General features: G+C 53.5%; 2 protein-coding genes across 2 annotated transcripts; one reads left to right on the forward strand and one right to left on the reverse strand.

The window, feature by feature from the left end:
* Positions 1-687: 687 nt before the first annotated feature.
* On the reverse strand, positions 688-7,824 carry Ptges2 (prostaglandin E synthase 2). Its single transcript, XM_032902760.1, has 7 exons — positions 7,039-7,824; positions 5,810-6,007; positions 3,271-3,329; positions 2,823-2,972; positions 2,303-2,503; positions 1,784-1,901; positions 688-1,219 (listed from the first exon to the last, which is right to left on the reverse strand). Exons 1-7 carry the CDS (start codon positions 7,312-7,314, stop codon positions 1,067-1,069), a joined length of 1,155 nt encoding a protein of 384 aa, XP_032758651.1. The 5' UTR covers positions 7,315-7,824; the 3' UTR covers positions 688-1,066.
* Positions 7,825-14,096: 6,272 nt separating this feature from the next.
* Positions 14,097-20,350, forward strand: Lcn2 (lipocalin 2). The gene is made up of 6 exons (XM_032901803.1): positions 14,097-14,373; positions 14,884-15,020; positions 16,026-16,105; positions 16,245-16,364; positions 16,561-16,662; positions 20,097-20,350. Exons 1-6 carry the CDS (start codon positions 14,236-14,238, stop codon positions 20,348-20,350), a joined length of 831 nt encoding a protein of 276 aa, XP_032757694.1. The 5' UTR covers positions 14,097-14,235.
* Positions 20,351-20,357: the final 7 nt, after the last annotated feature.

The following is a 20,357-nucleotide window of genomic DNA, read 5'->3' on the forward strand; positions in this document are numbered from 1 at the left end:
AACCCTGGGGCACAGTTCCTCGTTTGTATAGCAGAGGTTTACACACCTGGCTCTGTAGGACTTGGTGTCCTATTGTGCACTTGACCCGTGCCCATTCCCCAAAGTTATGACATCGCTGGTTCTTGTATTTTTGCATTGTTAGTTTTGTATTTTGAGGCTGGCCTCCAGCTCGCTATGTATGAAAGGTGACTTAGAACTTCTGACCTTCCTGTCTCCTGCAGAGATCACTAGTGTGCGTTACCACACACACCCTGCCTACGTGACAGCCCAGGTTAAACCAGGGCTCTCCATGTGCCGAGAAGCACGCTACCCACTGAGCTGCACCTCCAAACCCCGTCTGTCTTTTGGAGACAGGGTCTCACACTGTAGCCCCAGACTAAACTGCTACTCCCACCTCGAGTTGTTAGATTACGATGTGTGCTACCATACCTAGTTTCCCTACAACTTCCTCAGAGGTGGGACTATCAATGTACCCATTTGACAGATGAAGGCTTGGAGAGGAATATCACTGCACAGAGCTCCATGGTCAGCGGGGACATAACCAGACTAACCCGAGTCCAAATCCTGGTGCTGTACAGTGGGCACCAATGGTGCGATGGAGGCACCAGGGTTACTATAGCCTGCCCTGGCTTCTCTTGACTGACAGCCCCAGCAGCACCCACCCTACAGACCAGGCTGAACAGCGGCTGCCAGAGGGAGCAGCAGACCTCTCCTTTATTACAAATACAACAGTCCCAGGGGCACAGGAAGAGCTGGAACTCCGAGGCACGTGGACAGGGCTTTTTGTTAACAGATGGCCTGATCCGCGTCAACAAGGGACTGAGCCCTAGGGGAGTTGAAAGGAGTCCCCATTGGGAGATCAGGCCCTGGAACTGGGGTTGGAGGGTAGTCCTTTGTGACCCCCAGACCCTTTATCCTCAGAACAGCTATTAAGTTTGGGCCTTGTCCTCAGCGTCAAGGGCCCTAGAAATGTCCAGTATTAGAAATAGAGAACTGGAGGCTAGAGATGAAATGACTGCTCTACAAGCACGGCCAGGGACTGGTCCAGGTCTCGTGCCTCTAGCAGCTAGTCTTTGCAACTAGGGTGGACACAATGCATTGAGGAGGCTTCTTTGATGGCCCGCTCCATCCGCAGGTACCAAGGCTGGATGTGTGAGTGTCGCATCAGGTCGTCGAAGGCTTCCAGACCCTCCATCACTCGCAGCACACCATACACTGCCTAGGGAGGAGTCAAGGACCAGTCACTGCACTGGGGCCATGGGGCCAAGGCCTCAGAGGAGGCCTCCACACTGCCTGTTTGCTGACAGTCGTGTAGGATTTTGAAGAGGAAATATCTCAGCATCTGGTCAGACCAAGGCTACCTGGTTTCAGGACTGCTCAGGGCTATGGCCAGTGAGGCTTGCAGGTAAAGGCCTGGAGCCCATGCATACTGTGACTGAGCTGCGAAATCAGACAGGGGGCCAAGGTCCTGCCACTGTCACTCAGGCCCCTGGATCCTGCCTAGCCTGAAACTATATCCCCTTCCAGGTATGAGAACCATAAAAGTTGTTTGCTTTTGCCTTTCCCTGACCCCGCCTCACACACACCACACACACACACACACACACACACACACACACACACACACACACGAGAGAGAGAGAGAGAGAGAGAGAGAGAGAGAGAGAGAGAGAAACAAACCAGACATAGTTCCTATGGGGAACAGGGAGCTGCAAAAGGTTTTTCCTTTCCCCACCATCCCACCCCAAAGGCACGCCACTCTAACTACCACCATCAGACGCACCAGGTCAGCAAGGTTAGGCTTCTGACCCCCCATGAATGGCCGGTCTTTGCCCACGGCTGTCACCCACTTGTTGGCTGCTTCATAGAGGTCTACCCGGACATCATCCTGCAGGTGGTGCCTGGGTAGAGAGAATGGTTGGTCAGAGAACTCCTTTCCCAGCCCGAATGAGCACAGCCTCCTATGCATAAAGCAGAAAGGTAGGGTGACTGGCATAGCCCTAGGCGAGGGGACAGTACCCACATCACTGAGCACCGGCCCCCTTGAGTGAGTGTGTAGCTCAAGGGAGCCTGACAAGGAGACAGAAACAGAGGGCAGAGGGTAGGGCCATGGCTTCTGACCCCAAAGCCCAGGCTAGGGAGTGATCAGTCGTGCTGGGTCCCACGCCTCGCTTGTCTTCTCTAGGCCTCAGTTCCCCGCCCCCCTCCCTGAGAGGTTTGATGGATACTACCCAGACTGCCATGCCAGGACTGGGGAGGGCAGCCCTACTGGTGCCTTCGCATGCACTCCATGAGCCATCACCTGCTTTTGAGGCGCTTGCTGATGATGTACATGGCAGCTGCGCCCACGTACTTGGCCATGGTGGCCTCCACAGCCCCAAACTTGCCCTCACGGACAATGTAGTCGAAGGAAGCCAGGGCCTCGGCAGGTGTCCGGTACACGTTGGGAGAGATGAGATGCACCAGCCAGTCATCCGCCCACTGCCGCCACTTCATCTCCTCCCTGGGGATGCAGGATGCGGAGGGTGTGACACTGTCCCCGGGCCAGAGCTCTGCCCTAACACCCAGCCTCCCACAAGACAACCCAGGGCAGTGGCTCTCAGCCTTCCTAACTCTGCAACCCTTTAATCACCCCCCAACCGTGAAATCATTTTGTTGCTACTTCCTAACTGTAATTTTGCTACTGTTACCCATATGTAATTTAAGTATCCAATATGCGGGGTATTTGATGTGCAACCCTTATGAAAGGTTCCTTCAGGCCCCAGAGCATCCGGCTCTGCCCCTGTCCATTCCACCCCTCACGTGGCCGCAGCTCCACTCACGTCCTGGCTTCCTTTCCGCCATACATCTGCTGGGCCTCCTTCTGGTCCAGCATGAGCCAGTACTTGTTGCCGAACTCGGTCACCTCCTTGCCCTGGTCATTCATGGCCTTCATGGGTGGGTAATAAGTGATGATCTCTTCCAGGGGCTGTCTTCAGAGGAAGGCTACAGCTTCAGCCTGACTCCGTCCTCCTGCCCCTCCCCCCCACCGCTAACCAAACCAGCCCAACCCAGCCCGTCCCAGCCTGACTCAGTCTCGACCCTCCTACATTGCCTCACTAGCAGCAAAAGGGGGTTAGGTTAGACAGGAGGAATGCTCTCCTGGTAGAAGAAGAGGCAGGAAATAAGGAGGCAGGCGTTGGAGTAAGATGCCTTTAGTCTCTTCTAGAAATGTCTATCGCAGCCCCACCCTTAGATAAGGCCCGGCAGGGCCTCCCAGGAGTGACTTACCCTGAAACCAGGTAGGTCTTGAGGGCACTAATGATGACTGAGGAGTCATTGAGCTGTTGCTGGAAGGGAAGAGACAATTGTCTTTTGTGATGCTGGGACAGAGGGGGGGCCTGGGCAGGTGAGGCATGCCCGAGTACTAAGCCACGCCCTTGCCCAAAAGACAGGTTCCAATCAGAGGCTCTGGCTGGCATAGAAGGACTGGGCTCCTTAAACAATGGCAGCACCCGAGGTCCTTGAACCTGGGCACTGCTGATCCGTCACAGAGGTGCCCCAAACTCATGTCCTGAGCTCACTACTCACCATTCTCGGGCCCTCTTTTGGTGTAATGGTGACCATACCCCCTTTAGGGGTATGTGACTGGGAGAGCCTGGCATTTGACCCTAATCCAACTCACTTGGCCTCTTGGCACCACAGGGCTGGGAAGGACACAGAGGCTGCACCAGGGCAAGATTTTACCTTTACTGTCCCCACAGCCCCAAGGCGGGGATCCTATGGACTAATTAAGAAACTAGCCTAAGGGGTTGGGGATTTAGCTCAGTGGTAGAGCGCTTGCCTAGGAAGCGCAAGGCCCTGGGTTCGGTCCCCAGCTCCCCCAGCTCCCCCAGCTCCGGAAAAAAAGAACCAAAAAAAAAAAAAAAGAAACTAGCCTAAATCCACCACTTGGGAGGCAGACGATCTGAGTTCAAGACAAGCCTGGTCTATAGAACCAGTCCCACGACAGCCAGAGCTGCTACCCTATTTTGAAAAACCAAAACTGAAAGTAAACAAGCGGTGCCTCAGGTATGCCCGCAGGTGCATGCGAAATAGTAAGTAGACAAAAATGTAGTTAAAAATCTTTTTGTTTGAGACAGGGTTTTACTGTGTAGTCCAGGCTCGCCTGAACACGCGGACACTTGCCTGTTTCTGCCTCAAAGCAGGAAGCCATGCACATCATACCTAATGAGGCATTTTTTGTTTTTCAGATTACACTTTATTTTCTTTGTGAATGACAGAGATGGTGGTCAGAAGACAGCTCGTATAGTTGGTCTCCTTCTACCAGAGTCCTGGGACTCAAACTCAGGACGTCAGGTTTAGCAGCAAGCGCCTTTACCCAAAGCCATGTCAGCGGCCCTTAATTAAAACTGTAATCTGGGCATAGTGACACATGCTTCTTTTTTTTTAAGTTTTTTTTAAAGGTTTATTTATTTGTTATATATAAGTACAGTGCAGCTGTCGGCAGACACACCAGAAGAGGGCATCAGACCCCATTACAGATGGTTGTGAGCCACCATGTGGTTGCTGGGATTTGAACTCAGGACCTCTGGAAGAGCAGTCAGTGCTCTTAACCACTGAGCCATCTCTCCAGCCTGACATACACTTTTGATCCCAGCACTAAGGAGGCAGAGACAGGTGGATCTCTGTGAGTTCAAGACTACTCTGATCAACATAGCTGGTTCCAGAACAGCTAGGGCTGTATTACACAGAGAGACCCTGTCTCAAAAAACACATCAAGTTTCAGAACAAGGGGAGCACAATGAGCCTCTGTCTCAAAAAATACAAAACAAAAAACCACAACAGGACGGTACATGCCTATAACCCTAGCACGCAAGACACAAGGCTACTGAGTTCTAGGCCAACACAACAGGCAAGACTCTATACAAAACAAAGCACCAGTCCAGAGAGGTGAAAACCGGCACCCAGGACTAGTGGGCCGCCTAGCCTAAGGTTAACTTGACACGAGCTACAGTGAACTGAAAGGAGGAAACTTCAGTTAAGAAAATGCCTCCATAAGATCGGGCTGTAGACATTTTCTTAATTAGAGATTGATGGGGAGGGCCCAGCCCATTGTGGGCGAGGCCATCCCTGGGCGGGGGTCCTGGGTTCTATAAGAAGGCAGGCTGAGCAAACCACAGAGAGCAAGCCAGTAAGCAGCACCCCTCCATGGCCTCTGCAGCAGCTCCTATCTCCAGGTTCCTGCCCTGCATAAATTTCTGTCCTCAATGCTTTTGAACTGGAAATATAAGCCAAACAAACCCTTTCCTCTCCAACTTGCTTTTGGTCATGGTGTTTCAACACAGCAATAAAAACTCTAATTAGGGGGTTGGGGATTTAGCTCAGTGGTAGAGCGCTTGCCTAGCAAGCGCAAGGCCCTGGGTTCGGTCCCGAGCTCCGAAAAAAAGAAAAAAGAAAGAAAAAAAAAAAAACCCTCTAATTAGGACAGCCAGTGAGTGGCGGACCCAGGTCACCCCAACTACAAACACAGTTTGTCCTTAAGTGCATCCCGAGGCTATCCCCAAGACTCAGCTAATAGGGAAGGAAAAGGACCTAAGTTTATTTTAGGGTGGTTGCTGTGACTGTATCCTGCCATGCTGCCCAGACTAGCATGAAAACTCCAGGGTTTACCAGAACAACCTGGACCTGCACTGCCCACCCCACACTTAAGGACCACAGCGGAGACTCAGGAATCACAAGTTCTGTTAGAGTATAAAGCAGGACCAGATTTAGGAAGACTCCTAGATAGCTGGGGACAGAAAGGAGGCATGAGATCCCCAAGGCTCACCAAGCTGTCTCCTTCCTGGGCCACCAGGATGGGCACCTTCCTGTAGGAGGAGAATTTGATCTCAGTCCTTCTCACGGGATTCACCTCCACCACCTGATAGGGCAGGGAGTGGAAGTCGAGGAAGGCACGGACTTTGCTGCAGAAGGGACATGTCTTGTACTGGTACAGGGTCAGCTGCAGGCGGTTGGACAGGGACAGCTAGGGGAGAGAAGAAAATGGGGCTTGTAACACCTGGAATCCCAGAGCTCTTGCTCCACCCTCTACCCCACAGCAAACCTTTCTTCAGGGAGTCTTCTAAGGTGACCAGGAAAATAGAATGAGGAAAGGTGGAGAGAATGGAGGGTGGGCAAGGGACCCAGGGAGTGACAGACAGCCTAGCCTAGCTCCAAGTGCCCAGCAGATATACCACAGGGCCAGGAGGATCAGCCACCACCAGCGTGCGAGTGTGTGTGTGAGTGTGAGTGTGTGTGTGTGTGTGTGGGGGGAAGTGTTAGTTCATCTTCTTCCTGTCCCAAAAGGGACACAAGACAGTCCCAGGATGTGTCCTCCAGCTTCAATAGTCCTTAAGGTCTCCTCCACTCCCATCTCCCAACCCCGCCCCTGACTTCTCCAACTCTTTCTGGGTAACCGGCAGGGCCCACCAACTAGCCAGGCAGCATTGGCCACAAGTGAGATCTACCTCAGATCTCCAAACGTGGAGGAGGCTGCCCCTAATTTCTCGGCAGGGAAGCCTTCAGGTGAGTTTGCTACAGTCGCAGCCCCCTCCCCTCAGTCTTCAAATGGAAATCGGATGGGCAGGGAAGAGAGCAGGGAATCACAGGGACCCCCTCTCCAGTTCCAGTTCCTGAATCCAGGAAAAGAGCATGGGAGGCAGGATGGAGAGGGGCTTAGACTCTGCAACTCATGAAATGTCTACAGGGCTGCAAAGCCACGATAGGCTGGAGCACGCCTCCAGTTGAGTCTGAAGTCAGGTTCACTTTCCATAAAGATTACTCCCGGTGCCACACACACACACACACACACCCCTAAATCACAGTAGAGACTGTGGCACACGATACATACAGCTCTAGATCATGGGCAACAGCACCACCCTCCTCGTACTCCTAAGGCCAAGACACTCGCCCAAGGTCACAAGCCGGCGAAAGAGGCCGCTCCTGACCCTGCGGCTTCTCAGGAGTTCAGGGCTAATCCCGGCTCCCCATCAGCAGTCCGATCCAGCTAAGTCTTACCTGCACAGCCGAGCGCTCGGCCTGGAGGTCCTGGGAGCGCAGGTGCCACCGCACAGTGTGGTACAGCCCCAGAGCGCCGCCCAGGGCCAGCGCCGCCGCCCCCAGCAACCGAGGGCTCCCCTTGCGGATCGAGGCGCCCCGGTTTCCCGCTGCTGCCCTGGTGAAGCCCGCCCGGCTCTGTGCCGAGAGTTGCGTCCAGGGTCGTGTGAGCAGACCCTCTGACAGGGCGCACCGGCTAGAGCCAAGCACCCACGCAACGCGCGCTGCCTGGGCCATGTTCGCTTTGCCGGTGCTGCGGGCGGGCGCGCAAAACCAAAATGGCCAAGGTGCTAGGATTCCTTAAAGGGACAGCACTCTGGTTCTGTGTGTTGCCTAGGGTAACGATGACGCCAAGTAGGACCAGAGGCCGTGAAGGGAACGGGAGCGCTTGTCTGCCTGAGAGGCAGAACTACACCCCAGGGGCTTTGGAAGTGGCTTGATGTCGCTGCCTTCTAGGGGTGCAACGGTAACCTGTGACTCGTGGTCGGGCGTTTCCACATCGTGCATCTACGATGTCAGGGAAAACGCCAGTCTTCCGACCCATGCACTCCCCAGAAAAGGTCCAACGCTGTCTCCAATAGGCGGCCGCAGCGTCTTAGACGTCTTCTGCCCTCCCGCAATGCTGTACGCTGCTGCTGTGACGCGAACCATAAACTTTTCTCAAACCCAGCGGGGGCCTTGAAAACCACGTGTTTCGGAAATGGCTCACGCTAAGGGGCCGGATCGCCAACCCATGGGCTTCAAAGGCGGGAATGGGAATGAGTGAAGCTACCAGGACATCCCAGGCCTTTGCGAGCTCACTGGTCTTTAAACGAGCGCCCGACCTCCACCGCCTAGGCTTCTTCTTGGACAGCCCTGGCATGACCCCGCCCCGAATCGGAAAGAGGGCGGGACTTTAGAGTGGGCGTGGGATCGAGAGGGAGAGAGGTGGGGTTTGTTGGTGAGCCGGTATAGAGATGTGGGAGACTAGCTGTGGAGGTTCTGGGATCCGATCTGGGTACGATCCACAGTCTTCACCTTCTCCTGGGCCTGGCAGCGCCAGATCCCACACTATCCAGCCGCAACTGGAACCTGCGCATGCAGGCCTAGACGAGGGAAAAAGGCGAGGCGGTCCCAACATGCTTTTCTGTGAAAACCCCGCTGGGAAGAGAATCATGGGCTTAAAAGTCACGGAGGATTCCGGCTCAAACACCGCCTCTAAGTGAGGGAGGCAGGAGTTGTCCCGGAACAGTCCGGCAACTAGCCAGGACGGTGTCCTGGAACAAATGCCTGGAACCTGCACTAGAGAACTGTACCTACCAATCTTGTTCTACTAGTGGGGAAAATGAGACCGTTGAAGCCCCAAACTGACCACGATTTCAGAAAGGTGGCGCTGCAGCCTGGGCTGAGAGGCCCACTGCCTGTTCACTTCTCGGATCAGTAGCTGATTTTCCAGTCCTCTCTCCTCACCTACCCTTACTCTCTGTCCATTTTCTGGTCTCTCCCTGACTTCTGGTCCTACTGTGCTTCATCCAAGGACTCGGCAACTAAGGACAGCCTCTTCCCTTGTGGCCAGGTAAAACCCATCCCCAGTGTGGTTGGGATGGCCCTCCAAAATCTATAAACTGGAACTTAAAAGCTGAGTGGTCAGAATAATTGAGTCGTTTAGGGGGTAATTAGATCAGCTTGTAAGAATGGAATTAGCTGGAGAGAAGGCTCAGAGGTTAAGAGCACGGTCTGCTCTTCCAGAGGTCCTGAGTTTAATTCCTAGCAACCAGAGGTTGGCTCATAATTATCTATAATGCGATCTGATTACCTCTTCTGACCTGCAGGCATACATAAAAAAAACATCATTAAAAAAAAAAAAAAAAAAAAAAAAGACTGGGATTAGCGCTTTTGCCAAAGGCCCCCCAGGTTACAAACCAGACTGCCCCTGTCTGTCTTCTGAAATGCCGACATCCTGGAAGGTGCCAACTGTGAGGAACTGGCCATTGTGTCTCCATTTGTGCACCTTCTAGAGCTGTAAGGAACAGTGAGCACCTTGCCCCGCCCCCATCTCTAAAGATAAGGCCTCACACTGTAATAGAACTTGCTACGGAGCCCAGGTTGGCCTCCATCTCATGACACTCTTCTTCCCTCACCCTCCCAAACGCTGGGATCACACGTGTGAACCCCCGTGCTTGGGGGCAGAGCTGATTGTTTATTTTATTTTTGCTTGTGTACAAATGTGTCCATTTGAGGCGGTGCCATGGAGGTGGTTATGTATGAGGACGTCAGGATTTGAACACTTGTGGAGGTCAGGGGAGACCTGGGAGTCAGTCCTCACCTCCCACCCTGTTTGAGAAGGTCTCCTCTTTGTGTCCCATGGCAGGCTGGCATGCCCAGGAGTTTCTGAGGTTTTTCCTCTTTTCACTTCCCATCTTACCACAGGACACTGGCACCAAAGGCACGTGACACCACACCTGGCTTTTCTGTGGTTTCAAGGGATTCGAACCGGGATCCTTATAATCACGAAGCCAGTACTTTACACACTGAGCCTTCTCCTGAGCCCCTGTACACTGGGTTTCTGACTTCCGACTTCTGGGGTTTGGAAGATGTGATTCTAAGCCAACAAATGTGGCAATCTGTTGTAATACGGTCATTTGGGAAACCCTCGGAAACCTTTCCCAGTTGCAGAAGCCATTGGCAGGAAACACTGTTAGAAAAGTTTGCTCTTGAGAGAAGGCTGAGTGTGGCCAGCACCAGACCTACGGATAGGGGAAGGAGTGGGGAGGAAGTGGACTCAATCTGCGGAACCCAGAATCGTGGGGGAGGTAGCATGGAACAGGGGGACCCCGTGGTGTCTGAAGGGGACCCGGGCTGCTGCCTCTGGCTGACTAAGGCTGAGGGTCTCAGGAAAGGTACTCCCCATCCACAAGACCTGAGGAACTCTGAGTCCAGAATGAAGTCCCCAGTCCAATGCTCTCTGCTCATCACACCCATATAGAAGGTTCCACCCTGAGAGGTGTTCTGAGAGCCATACAGGATGGTCGTTACTCTGGCCTAAGCCCTGTCCCCAGGAACCCACTCTTCACACCTGATATGGTTTCTTGAGAAGGACTCCAAGAAGCACAGCAGCCAGGCTAAGGCTAAGATCTGGGGGGAGGGGGGATTATCAACATGGCTCCACCATGTTCCTTAGACGCCTTCCCTGCCCATCCCATCTCTACTGGCTTGGGTCAGCCCTGTGTAAAGACACACTGACCTCATGGAGCCTGCCCCAGCTTCACTGCCTGTTAGATTCATCCATGCCACCTCTCCCAAGTGGCTCGGTCACTGAAACCTCTGGGATGAATGGGGAGGGTAGAATGGGCTCCCAGGGGTCCCCCCCACAGTAGCGTGGGTGTCATGGTTCTGGAATTAGGGACCTGTTCTCAGACACCTAGTCTTTAACCATTCCAGCATCCACTCTCCTGCCTCCCGGGCTACACATTTTCCTGATCTGTCCTGGGCTTGCAAGGCACAAGAGAGAAGCAATCTTTTAGGGAAAGTATGTCTGTCCTCTCAGAAAAGCTACCTCTGATGGTGTCCCTCAGAGGCCCAGTCCAGCTAGGGTCAGAGAAGCAAGGAACTGGGAAATGGTGCCAAGGAATGGCTGCCCTAGACGTGCCCCTTCCTTGTGCAACCAGGCAGTCACCCTGCCCAGTTGTACTAAGCAATCGCTCACTGCCTCCTGGATACTTGGTGCCTGCTGCAGACCTGCCCAGGGCTGTGGCCTCAGGGCCCTGTGCGTGTGGTCATGTTGGCCCTGTCACAGGCCTATACCTGCATGCATCCATGCTCTGGAATGAAAAACAGGCACAGGGGGACAGGTCCATAAGGCCTCACCCCTCCCTAGGGATCCATGTGGAGCCGATGGTTGCTGAGGGAGGAGATATATTTATTTCCTGGGCCATGGGGAAAAACATATTTATTTGTTTATTGTTTATTGGCAGAGCTGAGAATGGAGCACAGGGCCCTGGGCACACTAGACACTGCTCTACCACTGAGCTGTACTCCTAAGCCTTCTCCAGGCTCTCTTGCCTCAGGTCCCCACCCAGGCAACCCAGACCCTGAAAAGCCTGTTTAGTAGTCCTGAATTCCGCAAGCAGACCTGAGGGCCAGGCTGGAGGGTGGAGCTGCATTCGCTCCAGCCCCTCAAGGCCAGGCTCACCAGTTTCTGCAGTGAGTTTCTGGATCAGAATGTCAGACTGGATTCTTGAAATGCAGTAACCTCGGAGCCTCTCACGTGGAATGGACCTAGGTCGGGTTATGTAGCAGTTAGAGTTCTTGGGCTTTATGACCACAGAAAACTCAAGTGTGACCTAGATGTGTTACTACTAAGTTCAGGGTCAGCACAGATTACACAATGAGACCTGATATCAAAATAAATAATAAATAATAAAAGAAGTAGCTGGCGTGGTTGGCGATGTGTGCCAACCCTCAGAGGTAGAATCAAGAGAACAAGGGAAGGAAGGAAGAGGGAGGAAGGAAGAGGAAGGAAGGGAAGGAGGAAGGAAGATGAAGGGAGGAAGGAAGAAGAAGAAAGGGAGGGAAGAAGGAGGGGGGAGGAAGGAAGGAAGAAATGAAGAAAGAAAGGAAGAGGAAGGGGTTGGGGATTTAGCTCAGTGGTAGAGCGCTTGCCTAGCAAACGCAAGGCCCTGGGTTCGGTCCCCAGCTCCGGAAAAAAAAAAAAAAAAGAAAGAAAGGAAGAGGGAGGAAGGAGGAGGAAGGAAGGAAGAGCGAGAGAGGGAGGAGGGAGGAAGGAAAGAAGGAAAGAAGGAAAGAGACCGACTGGACGAGAGGTGGAGGCAGGGGGATGAGAAGTTCAAAGTCATCTTTGGTGACATAGGGAGTTTGAGGCTACCTGGCCTTTAGGGACTCCGTTTCAGAGAGAGAGGGTTCATGGGAGAGCTGGCAGGATCCTGGGGGAAGAATCAGCAGGCTGGAGGTGGCTGTGTGCCTTGTACCTGGAACAGCCAGGGTCCTGAGCTAGGCCATCTCCCCTCCCACCCTTAATTCTGACCTTTTAGTTTTTCCAGACCCAGCTCTCTGCCCCAGTTCATACTGGCTCGGTTCCACTGGTCACTCTGCCCCCTGATTTTCAGAGTCTAGAATATCCTGCCTGTCCAGCTCCTCTGAGATTCTGGTCTCTGTTTTTCCTGACTAAAAATTCTTGGGGGCTTTGTCTACACCCAATAATCACCAGAGACTCAAGGGTGCCTTTGATTTATACATGAGTTTGTTTGTTTTAAGTCAAAGGCCTTGTAGTGTATCCTTTGGCTTGCTTGCCTCAAACTCCCGATGGAGACCAGGCTCATCTAGCCTTGAAGTCACAGAGATCCTTTGCCTCTGCACAGAGTGTTGGGCTTAAAGGTGGAAGCCACCACATACAGCTTTCAAGGAGACCTTACAAGCTAACGTGTTTAGTTGGAAGGTTGGTTCTTTGTACTGTTGGAAATAGAATTTGGGGCCTCCCACGTGCTAGACAAACCCTCCACCATGGAGCTCTATTCCTCAGTTCTTGGATACCTTTTAAGGTCACAGAGGGTAAAAGGGGTGGATCCCCTAGGTCTGAGCTACAGGGGGCTGGAAGGGTGGGGAGGTCCCTGGTACCTCAAGAGTGACAGGCTCTGGTGGCCACATCGTCCCCACAGCTTGGCTCAGCTTCACTTCCTGTTCTTTCATCATCCAGGGACCTGAGGGGACAGATTGTAGTGCTGTAGTCTCTCTGACATGGGAGAGGGGGAAGGCTGCATCCTAGGTGTGGGGGGGGATGTGAGGCTATAGCCTACTTATCAGTTTAAAATCCCCCTCTAAGCTTCCCCTCCTGGCTAACCACCCTAGAGCTAAGCAGCAGTGGAAGGGGGAGGTCAAGAGCAGCAAACAGATCAATAAGCCTTTTTAGTCCTGTGCAGGGCCAGAGGACTTCAGTCCAGCCTCAGGTCAGATGTTCAGATGCAGATTCTGAGGAAGCCCCCTGGGGGGGGGAGGGAAGCACAATATAGCATCTGGGATCCATCCATCGCAACCTTCAATGAATGTTAGCCAGGCCCCAGAGAGGAAAGGGCTTTTTCTTCAGCCCTAGGCTGGAATCAGCTGGGGAGAGAAAGCCCTAAGGCTGGGCCACTAGGTTCTCCTGCTCAAGGCTATGGCCAGAGACAGGGGGATGCCTTTTCAAGGCAGGATAACCTAAGGAGAAGGTGGAACCTTGCTTCTGTCCAAAGTAACTGGAGTACACTGGGCAGTATGGACACACACACACACACACACACACACACACACACACACACACACACACACACACCCCTACTTTTCCCAAGGGGCTGGTGCTCCCCCTTATCCTCCGTGCTACGATGACAACGAGGTTGCAAGTCCTTGCCTTTGAAAGTGGCCGTATTCTAAGGACCGTGTGGCACAGGAGAGGGGTTGTCCCTGAGAGTTCAACTGCTGCCCTGTCTGCTCCTGTAAATGTCAGCATGGTCATGGGAAAGCGAAGGGGCTCAAGGGATTGGGCACCTCCAGGCTAATCTTCTGACTGCCTCACCCTGTGCCAGGACCAAGTCCAAGCTTGGCAGGCTTGGAACAGGGTGTCCCGTTCTTTCCTGTCTAAAACATTCACTCTCCCCCGTCCTCACCTCCCCAGATAAGGAAGCTACACAGGGTCTGGTACAGTGAGACAGTTCTGGTTTTCAGCAGGTGTAGGTGTGGGGCGGGGGAGGGGGGCCTTCACCACACTCGCTGTCTTGTTTCTCATTCACTAGGACTCCTAGAGGGTTGTGGGGGCGGGGTAGGGGTGGGAGGAAGACTGTCCAGATCTGAGCTGCTGACCCCACAGGCAGTGCCCATGTGCCTGCCAGAATCCAGGGCTCTGGGAATGTCCCTTCAGCTCCCCCGTTCCCCCACCCTCCTGCAGCCCTTCCTTTTGCTCAACCTTGCACAGCTCCTGGGGGAGAGAGGGACAGAAATCTTGCCAAGTATTTCAACAGGATGTGCTGGCAATTACTTCATGGCTTCCTGGACTTGGTAAAGGATGGACTACCCCACCCTACAAGGGGGGTTGGCAGCCAGGTAGGCCCATAAAGAGGCCCCCTGAGGAGTGCTCCTCATTCTCTGCTCTTCCTCCTCCTACACACATCAGACCTAGTAGCTGCTGAAACCATGGGCCTGGGTGTCCTGTGTCTGGCCCTTGTCCTGCTTGGGGTCCTGCAGAGCCAGGCCCAGGACTCAACTCAGAACTTGATCCCTGCCCCACCTCTGATCAGTGTGCCCCTGCAGCCAGGCTTCTGGATGGAACGGGTAGGACCCTGAAGGGCGACTGCAGGAGGGGCCAGGGGAAACAGGGAGCGGATGGGAGGAGAAGCCAAAGGTTTGGAGGGCAGCGCTGGGTAGGATGGCTAGGATTCTGGGACACCAGGGTCCGGGCTTCTGCTCACCATCACTCTGTGTCCGAGGGGATGCTACTGCCTCTCGTTCTGCTCAGACAGTCACTCTGACAGGGCCTCACAGGTCTATACCTCCTCTCCCTTAGTCTCCATTGTTCCTGTCAGGTAGGAATCTCTTCAGTCACTCCACACTGAGGAGGAAATGACAGTTCAGCAACCCCTCACCCAAGACCTGACAACTCGGGGCTAACTCCGCCTAGGATCCTGTCTAGCCTTGGAAGAGGCTAACACCTGCCAGTATCTCCAGACAGACTGAGCCTGGGGCCCTCCTGCTCTCCAGCTGGGGTGCCTGAAGGTACCAAGAGGAACAGCAGGAGGATCGGCCTGTGAGGCCACCCCTGGCTCCATCTCTCCTTTCTTGCAGTTCCAGGGCAGGTGGTACGTTGTCGGCCTGGCAGGCAATGTGGTCCAGAAAGAAAGACAAAGCCGCTTTACGATGTACAGCACCATCTATGAGCTGCAGGAAGGCAATAGCTACAACGTCACCTCCATCCTCGTCAGGTGATACCCTGTTACAGCCCAGAACCGGGTCATTTCTTGCACTTTCCTTCTCCCATTCCTGTCTTCTGTCAAAGGGAGGGGGGGATGGACACACCATCCACAGAAAACAAGAGGGAGACGCTAGGAAGATGGCTCAGTCCACCGAGTGTGTGTCACGTAAGCAGGAGACTCTGAGTTCGACCCCCCTGTGTAAGCATAGAGAAGCCGGGTTTGGCATCCTAGCCCTGGGGAGAAGGGGTCAGGAGCCCTAGGACTCGATGGGCAGTTAATCTAACCCAATCATTGAGCTCACCTTGTCTCAAAAACAAGGAAGGGCTGGGGAGATTGCTCAAGTGGTTAAGAGCTACTCATGTCCACCTGAGTTAGGGTTGACCGGCAGTGAGCAGAATAGCCTCTGGGCATCTCGCGCTGTGCCAAGGCGGCTCCGTTAGAGCAAGGGAGAGCAGAAAGATTAGTGAAGAGGAGGGCAGGCGGGGGGGGGGGAGGGGGCCACGCCTGCCTGCGAGATGATACTGCCTCAGGCAGCTGGGTGGGCTGGATTTGGAGCAGACTATCTGCAGAGCAAAGGGCAGATGAACCCCAAGTTTGAGGAGCTCAGCTATGCGGGGCGGGGGATTGAATGGACAGGACTCGGGGAAACTTCACATTTGGTCAAAGGGTTAAGGGCATAGTGCTTAGCTTGAAGGATTAGCTGCCAAGAGAGAAGCAGAGAAAAAGAGTAGGATGTCTGGGGCCTGGATTATTGTATATGGGAAGAGAAGCACCAGGAGGATGGTCAGGGGTTACTGGGAGAAGGGTGTCAGCAGGATCAGGCGGGGCTGACTCAGAGGGGGAAGGCCTAGGTGCATCTAAGATGGGCGGGGCCTCCTGCCAGGGTCGGTGGCTGGCTTTTATGGGTTAGAGGAATAGGGGTGGGCAACATCGGAACACTAGCCCCATCTGCTCAAGTTTAAAGGACATTCCAGCCTATGTCATATCCCTACTCACTCTGGTCAAATCCCACAGGGACCAGGGCTGTCGCTACTGGATCAGAACATTCGTTCCAAGCTTCAGGCCTGGCCAGTACACCCTGGGGAATATTCACAGTGAGTCCTGAGTCTGGTAGGGCCCTTGCCCCTCCACCCGTATTTTATTATTGGGAAAGTCACTCTGAAAGCTGGGGAGAACTTCTCATCCTCTTAGCTTGGGCAGACAAAACCCATCCTTTGCTCTTCGTGCCTTCAGGCTACCCTCAGATACAGAGCTACGACGTGCAAGTGGCCGACACCGACTACAACCAGTTCGCCATGGTATATTTCCAGAAGACCTCTGAAAACAAACAGTACTTCAAAGTCACCCTGTACGGTGAGTTCTTGCCTGACCCTTCGGGACTCAACTTCAGGTCACACCCAGGGTTGGGAATCCCAAGTCTCAGTTTCGGCCCCTTCAAGGAGTGGCCTCTCTGCAGACCTCCACAGATAACAAGTCTGAGGGTTCGTTTGCTAGTTCAGTCATACTTATGGAGTGTCCTGCGGCCGCTCTCTGGCAATCTTGGTTGCAGGAAGAACCAAGGGGCTGTCCGCTGAACTGAAGGAGCGATTCGTCGACTTTGCCAAGTCTCTGGGCCTCAAGGATAACAACATCGTTTTCTCTGTCCCCACCGGTAATGGCCAGTTGGGGAGACAGGGAAGGGACACGGGGACTGTCTTGTATTGACCTACCAGGGGGAGGGAAGACTTAATCCCCTGCTTTAACCATTGGGATCCATTTTGAGGTCTGGGAGACTCAGTGACACCTCAGGGTCTATCAAGTCCTCAGGGGTCTCAGCCCTGAGTTTTCCTTCTGGCAACTGACCCAGGATTTGCCCAGATGAAGATCGAATGTTCAAGTCCAAGCTTCCCCTGACTTGCTGCCCCAAGCCATCTACCTCTTCCTACAGCTAAAGGCTATTTCCTTTCCAAACCCTGAACCTTGCTGTCCCCGGCCCCTCTCCATCCCATAACTTGAGGGACATCTTGCTTTCAAGTAGCCTGGGTAGAAGACTCCAGGCTATGCAGAGCCGCCATCTGAGAGGCTAACCAAGGCTCAGAGGGGAAACCTGGTAGAGAGCCTGGTATACTTGCTCTATGTAGCCGCCCCTCCCCCACAGCAGCCCTTCCCACCTCTCTGTCACACTGTCTGCTGCCCCAACCATGAAAGAAGGTCCAGGCAGCCAGAGATCACCCACATGTTCTCTGCTCTGTTCTGATGAATTTCCTCTTCTACAGACCAATGCATTGACAACTGAACAGACGGTGAGCGTGGCTGACTGGGATGTGCAGTGGCCTGATGGTTCAGGTCCCGCCTGTCTGTCTGCCGCTCCATCTTTCCTGTTGCCAGAGAACCACCTGGCTGCCCCACCAGCCACGATACCACCAAGCATCTGATGCCTCTGATTTGGTCAGCTCTCCCCATCCACCTGTGTTAACGCTGCCCCACCACCGGGCTCCCCCTTTCTGCTAATAAACACCTGTCCCCAGTTCTCTGAGTCTGTACTGCTTAACACCATAACAATGCCCATAACAAAAGGGCATAGGGTGGGCTCACACCAATAGCATTCCAGCTTGGTGGTAGGGCCACAGAGAGAAGGCTCAGGGAAGAGAAGGCCCCAGAACTCCAGCCTGCCATATGCTCTCTCATATGGCCATCAACTGCCCCAAGTCCCTTCCATATAGAACTGGCTTGGTGCCTCTAGTCAAGCCCTGAGCTCACCCTCCAGGGCTATACAAGCTTCTCCATGCCCTTGCTTCCAAGGGCTACCTTGCGCTTGACCACTTGCCACAGGTCCCAAAGCTGTAGCCCCTCTAGGACTGGGAAGTTGGAAGAACCTAGAGGGGATATAAGGTACAGCCATTCCAACTGGTCTGGATCCGTGGTTGCTGGGAGCCTTCGGCCAGGGCAGGAGGGTGCACAGATGTGGATAGAGGTTAGGCCTGTGTCATACTTGACAAGGCGCCATCCCCCACTGGTGACAGCTGTGGCCCCACCACATTAACCGCAGGAAAAGTAACCACAGGAAAACCCTCCCATTTCTACCCCTTACCCCAGTCATTGTCACCAGGACCCCTGGGGTTCCAAAGGAGCCTGACTTTCTCACCTTGCACACAAATGCTGCTCCCTTCACCTTGCCTTGGTGGTGAGCAATCCCATCTTCTGTCCTGCAGAGGGCAGGACAGACCTGAGACCCAGATTGCCAGAATGTTGAAATCTGTGATGGACTTCAAGAAGAGACCGATCGGGTTGACCCAGGCTGAGCTGTCAGTGGGGGTGGAGGCTATGTCTAGGGCCAGGAAGGTCCCGGGCTGAGAGTTAGATCTGAGGCTTAGGTTAAAGGCTAGCCAGGAAAGGAAGGAACACACCACATGCTTCACTCCTGGGCTCCAATCTGAGCAGACGATTTCTTCCGAGTCAGAGTCCTATTATGTGTCCCTGACTGGTCTGAAACTCTGAATGTAGAGCAGACTGGCCTTGAACTCATAGAGATTTGCCTGACTCTGTTTCCCAAGTGCTGTGTGCCATAACCCTCAGATTTCTATTTATTTAATTTTATACAGATGTCTTGCCTTCCTTCGTATGTATGCAAACCACATATACGCAGTTCTTATAGAGGCCAGGAGAAGGAGTCAGGTCGCCTGGAGCTGAAGTTACAGATAGTTGTGAGCCACTATATGGGTGCTGGGAATTCAAACCAGATCTTTTTTTTTAATTAATTTATTTATTAAATATAAGTACACTGTCGATGTCTTCAGACACACCAGAAGAGGGCATCCAATTTCATTACAGTTGGTTGTGAGCCACCATGTGGTTGCTGGGATTTGAACTCAGGACCTCTGGAAGGGCAGTCAGTGTTCTTAACCATTGAGTCACCTGTCCAGCCCTGGACCCAGATCCTTTAGAATAATGCTCTTAACTGCGGAGCCAACTCTCTAGCTTTATTTGTTTGTTTGTTTGTTTGTTTTTCCTGTCTGCATAAAAGTATGTGCACAAATGTTAAGAGCCTGAGAAAAGCAGAGACAATGGGTTTCCCCAGCTATAGGTGGGCGTGAACTGCCCGATGTGGGTGGGGTTTGAATTGGGGTTCAGCAAAAGGGCTGTGTGCTCTTAATGGCTTCGCTATCTCTCTAGCCTCGATCTAGTTTTTTCACTGGACCAGGGAAGTCAGCTTCCCATAGCCTCTTGCGGCTGTTGAGCTCTTCAAGTCAAACTCTGCTGGCACACAGGGCTTTCTTCCCTCTTGGCTAAGGCAGATATGAGCTTCCCAGCCGCATTGTAGCAACACATTGCTACAATTAGAGCAGTTTGCACGCACTCTCTTCTAGCTCCTATGCCCACCCTTGCATTAGTTTCCTGGTGTCCACGGGGTTGTGCTTCCTCTGGGGTTTGAGGAAGAATCCACTTCCCTTCCTCTCCCAGCTTTCTGAAGCCTCTGTGCTGAGAACAGCCTGCACTCTGGAATAGCCACCGTGACATGATTCCACGGGGGTCACCTGGCCATTACAGCTCTAGGAGTCCTGGTGAGTGTTCCTGAGACACCACCCTGACCCTTGACCCTGAGCTGGATCCCGATTACTCTTCTGGGTCCCATCCACAAGTGGTTCTGGATGTTGACTTTGTGTAGGTCTCTTTTCCCTTCCCAGTGTGTATGGCATGGGGGAACGTGAATGCTGGAGGTCTTTACCATGAAGCCTTCCGTGATGGACTGCCACAAGCAAGGATACTTAGCACACAGACCTTCCACAGCCCCCAGGCGCACCTAGAGAGCACACCAAGTCTTTTCTGTACTGGGAACCAGACACAGCCCTTCACGCTCCTTCCCAACCCATGTCATATTTATTGGCGTGAATCAAACAGATTGGCTTTATTTACGTCTACTGTCCTGGTATGGAATCTGATCTCACCCGAAAGTGTAGCCTTTGAGAACCCTAAGAGAAGAGATGAGGCCAAGATTGGCCAAGATAGGACAGGGGTTGTGGGTCATCTCAGCAGCACCAGGGGGAGGTGGAAAGATGGCAGATTCCTTGTGACTGGGGAGGAGAGGTTCTGATTCCGACCATGCAGAGAGGAGGAAGCAGCAGGATGGAGCCTCGTACATATCCCAAGTTCTAGGGGGCCAGGGTCTCTACTGCCTGACCTTCTGTACGTCCTCGCGCTCCGCTGACCGCGGTCACTGCGGCCTGGAGAGGGGCGGGGCTCAGAAGCGAGAGAAGGAGGAGCCTGAGAGCGGACGGGGCGGAGCCATGTTTGTGGGCGTGATAGAGCGCCGAAGCAGGGAGGAGGCGGAGCTCAAAGGGCGTGGTAGCGCCGAGGCCTAGGGGCTGG

Source organism: Rattus rattus, chromosome 5, assembly GCF_011064425.1.
Source record: "Rattus rattus isolate New Zealand chromosome 5, Rrattus_CSIRO_v1, whole genome shotgun sequence".
NCBI lineage: Eukaryota > Metazoa > Chordata > Mammalia > Rodentia > Muridae > Rattus > Rattus rattus.

Coding starts and splice junctions, on each gene's coding strand:
- Lcn2 (XM_032901803.1), top strand. CDS start 14,236: ATGGGCCTGGGTGTCCTGTGTCTGGCCCTTGTCCTGCTTGGGGTCCTG. Junction 16,106..16,244: donor CACCCTGGGGAATATTCACA/GTGAGTCCTGAG, acceptor TCGTGCCTTCAG/GCTACCCTCAGATACAGAGC. Junction 16,365..16,560: donor CTTCAAAGTCACCCTGTACG/GTGAGTTCTTGC, acceptor TCTTGGTTGCAG/GAAGAACCAAGGGGCTGTCC.
- Ptges2 (XM_032902760.1), bottom strand. CDS start 7,314: ATGGCCCAGGCAGCGCGCGTTGCGTGGGTGCTTGGCTCTAGCCGGTGC. Junction 1,902..2,302: donor AGCAAGCGCCTCAAAAGCAG/GTGATGGCTCAT, acceptor CTCTCTACCCAG/GCACCACCTGCAGGATGATG. Junction 1,220..1,783: donor AGCCTAACCTTGCTGACCTG/GTGCGTCTGATG, acceptor ACTCCTCCCTAG/GCAGTGTATGGTGTGCTGCG.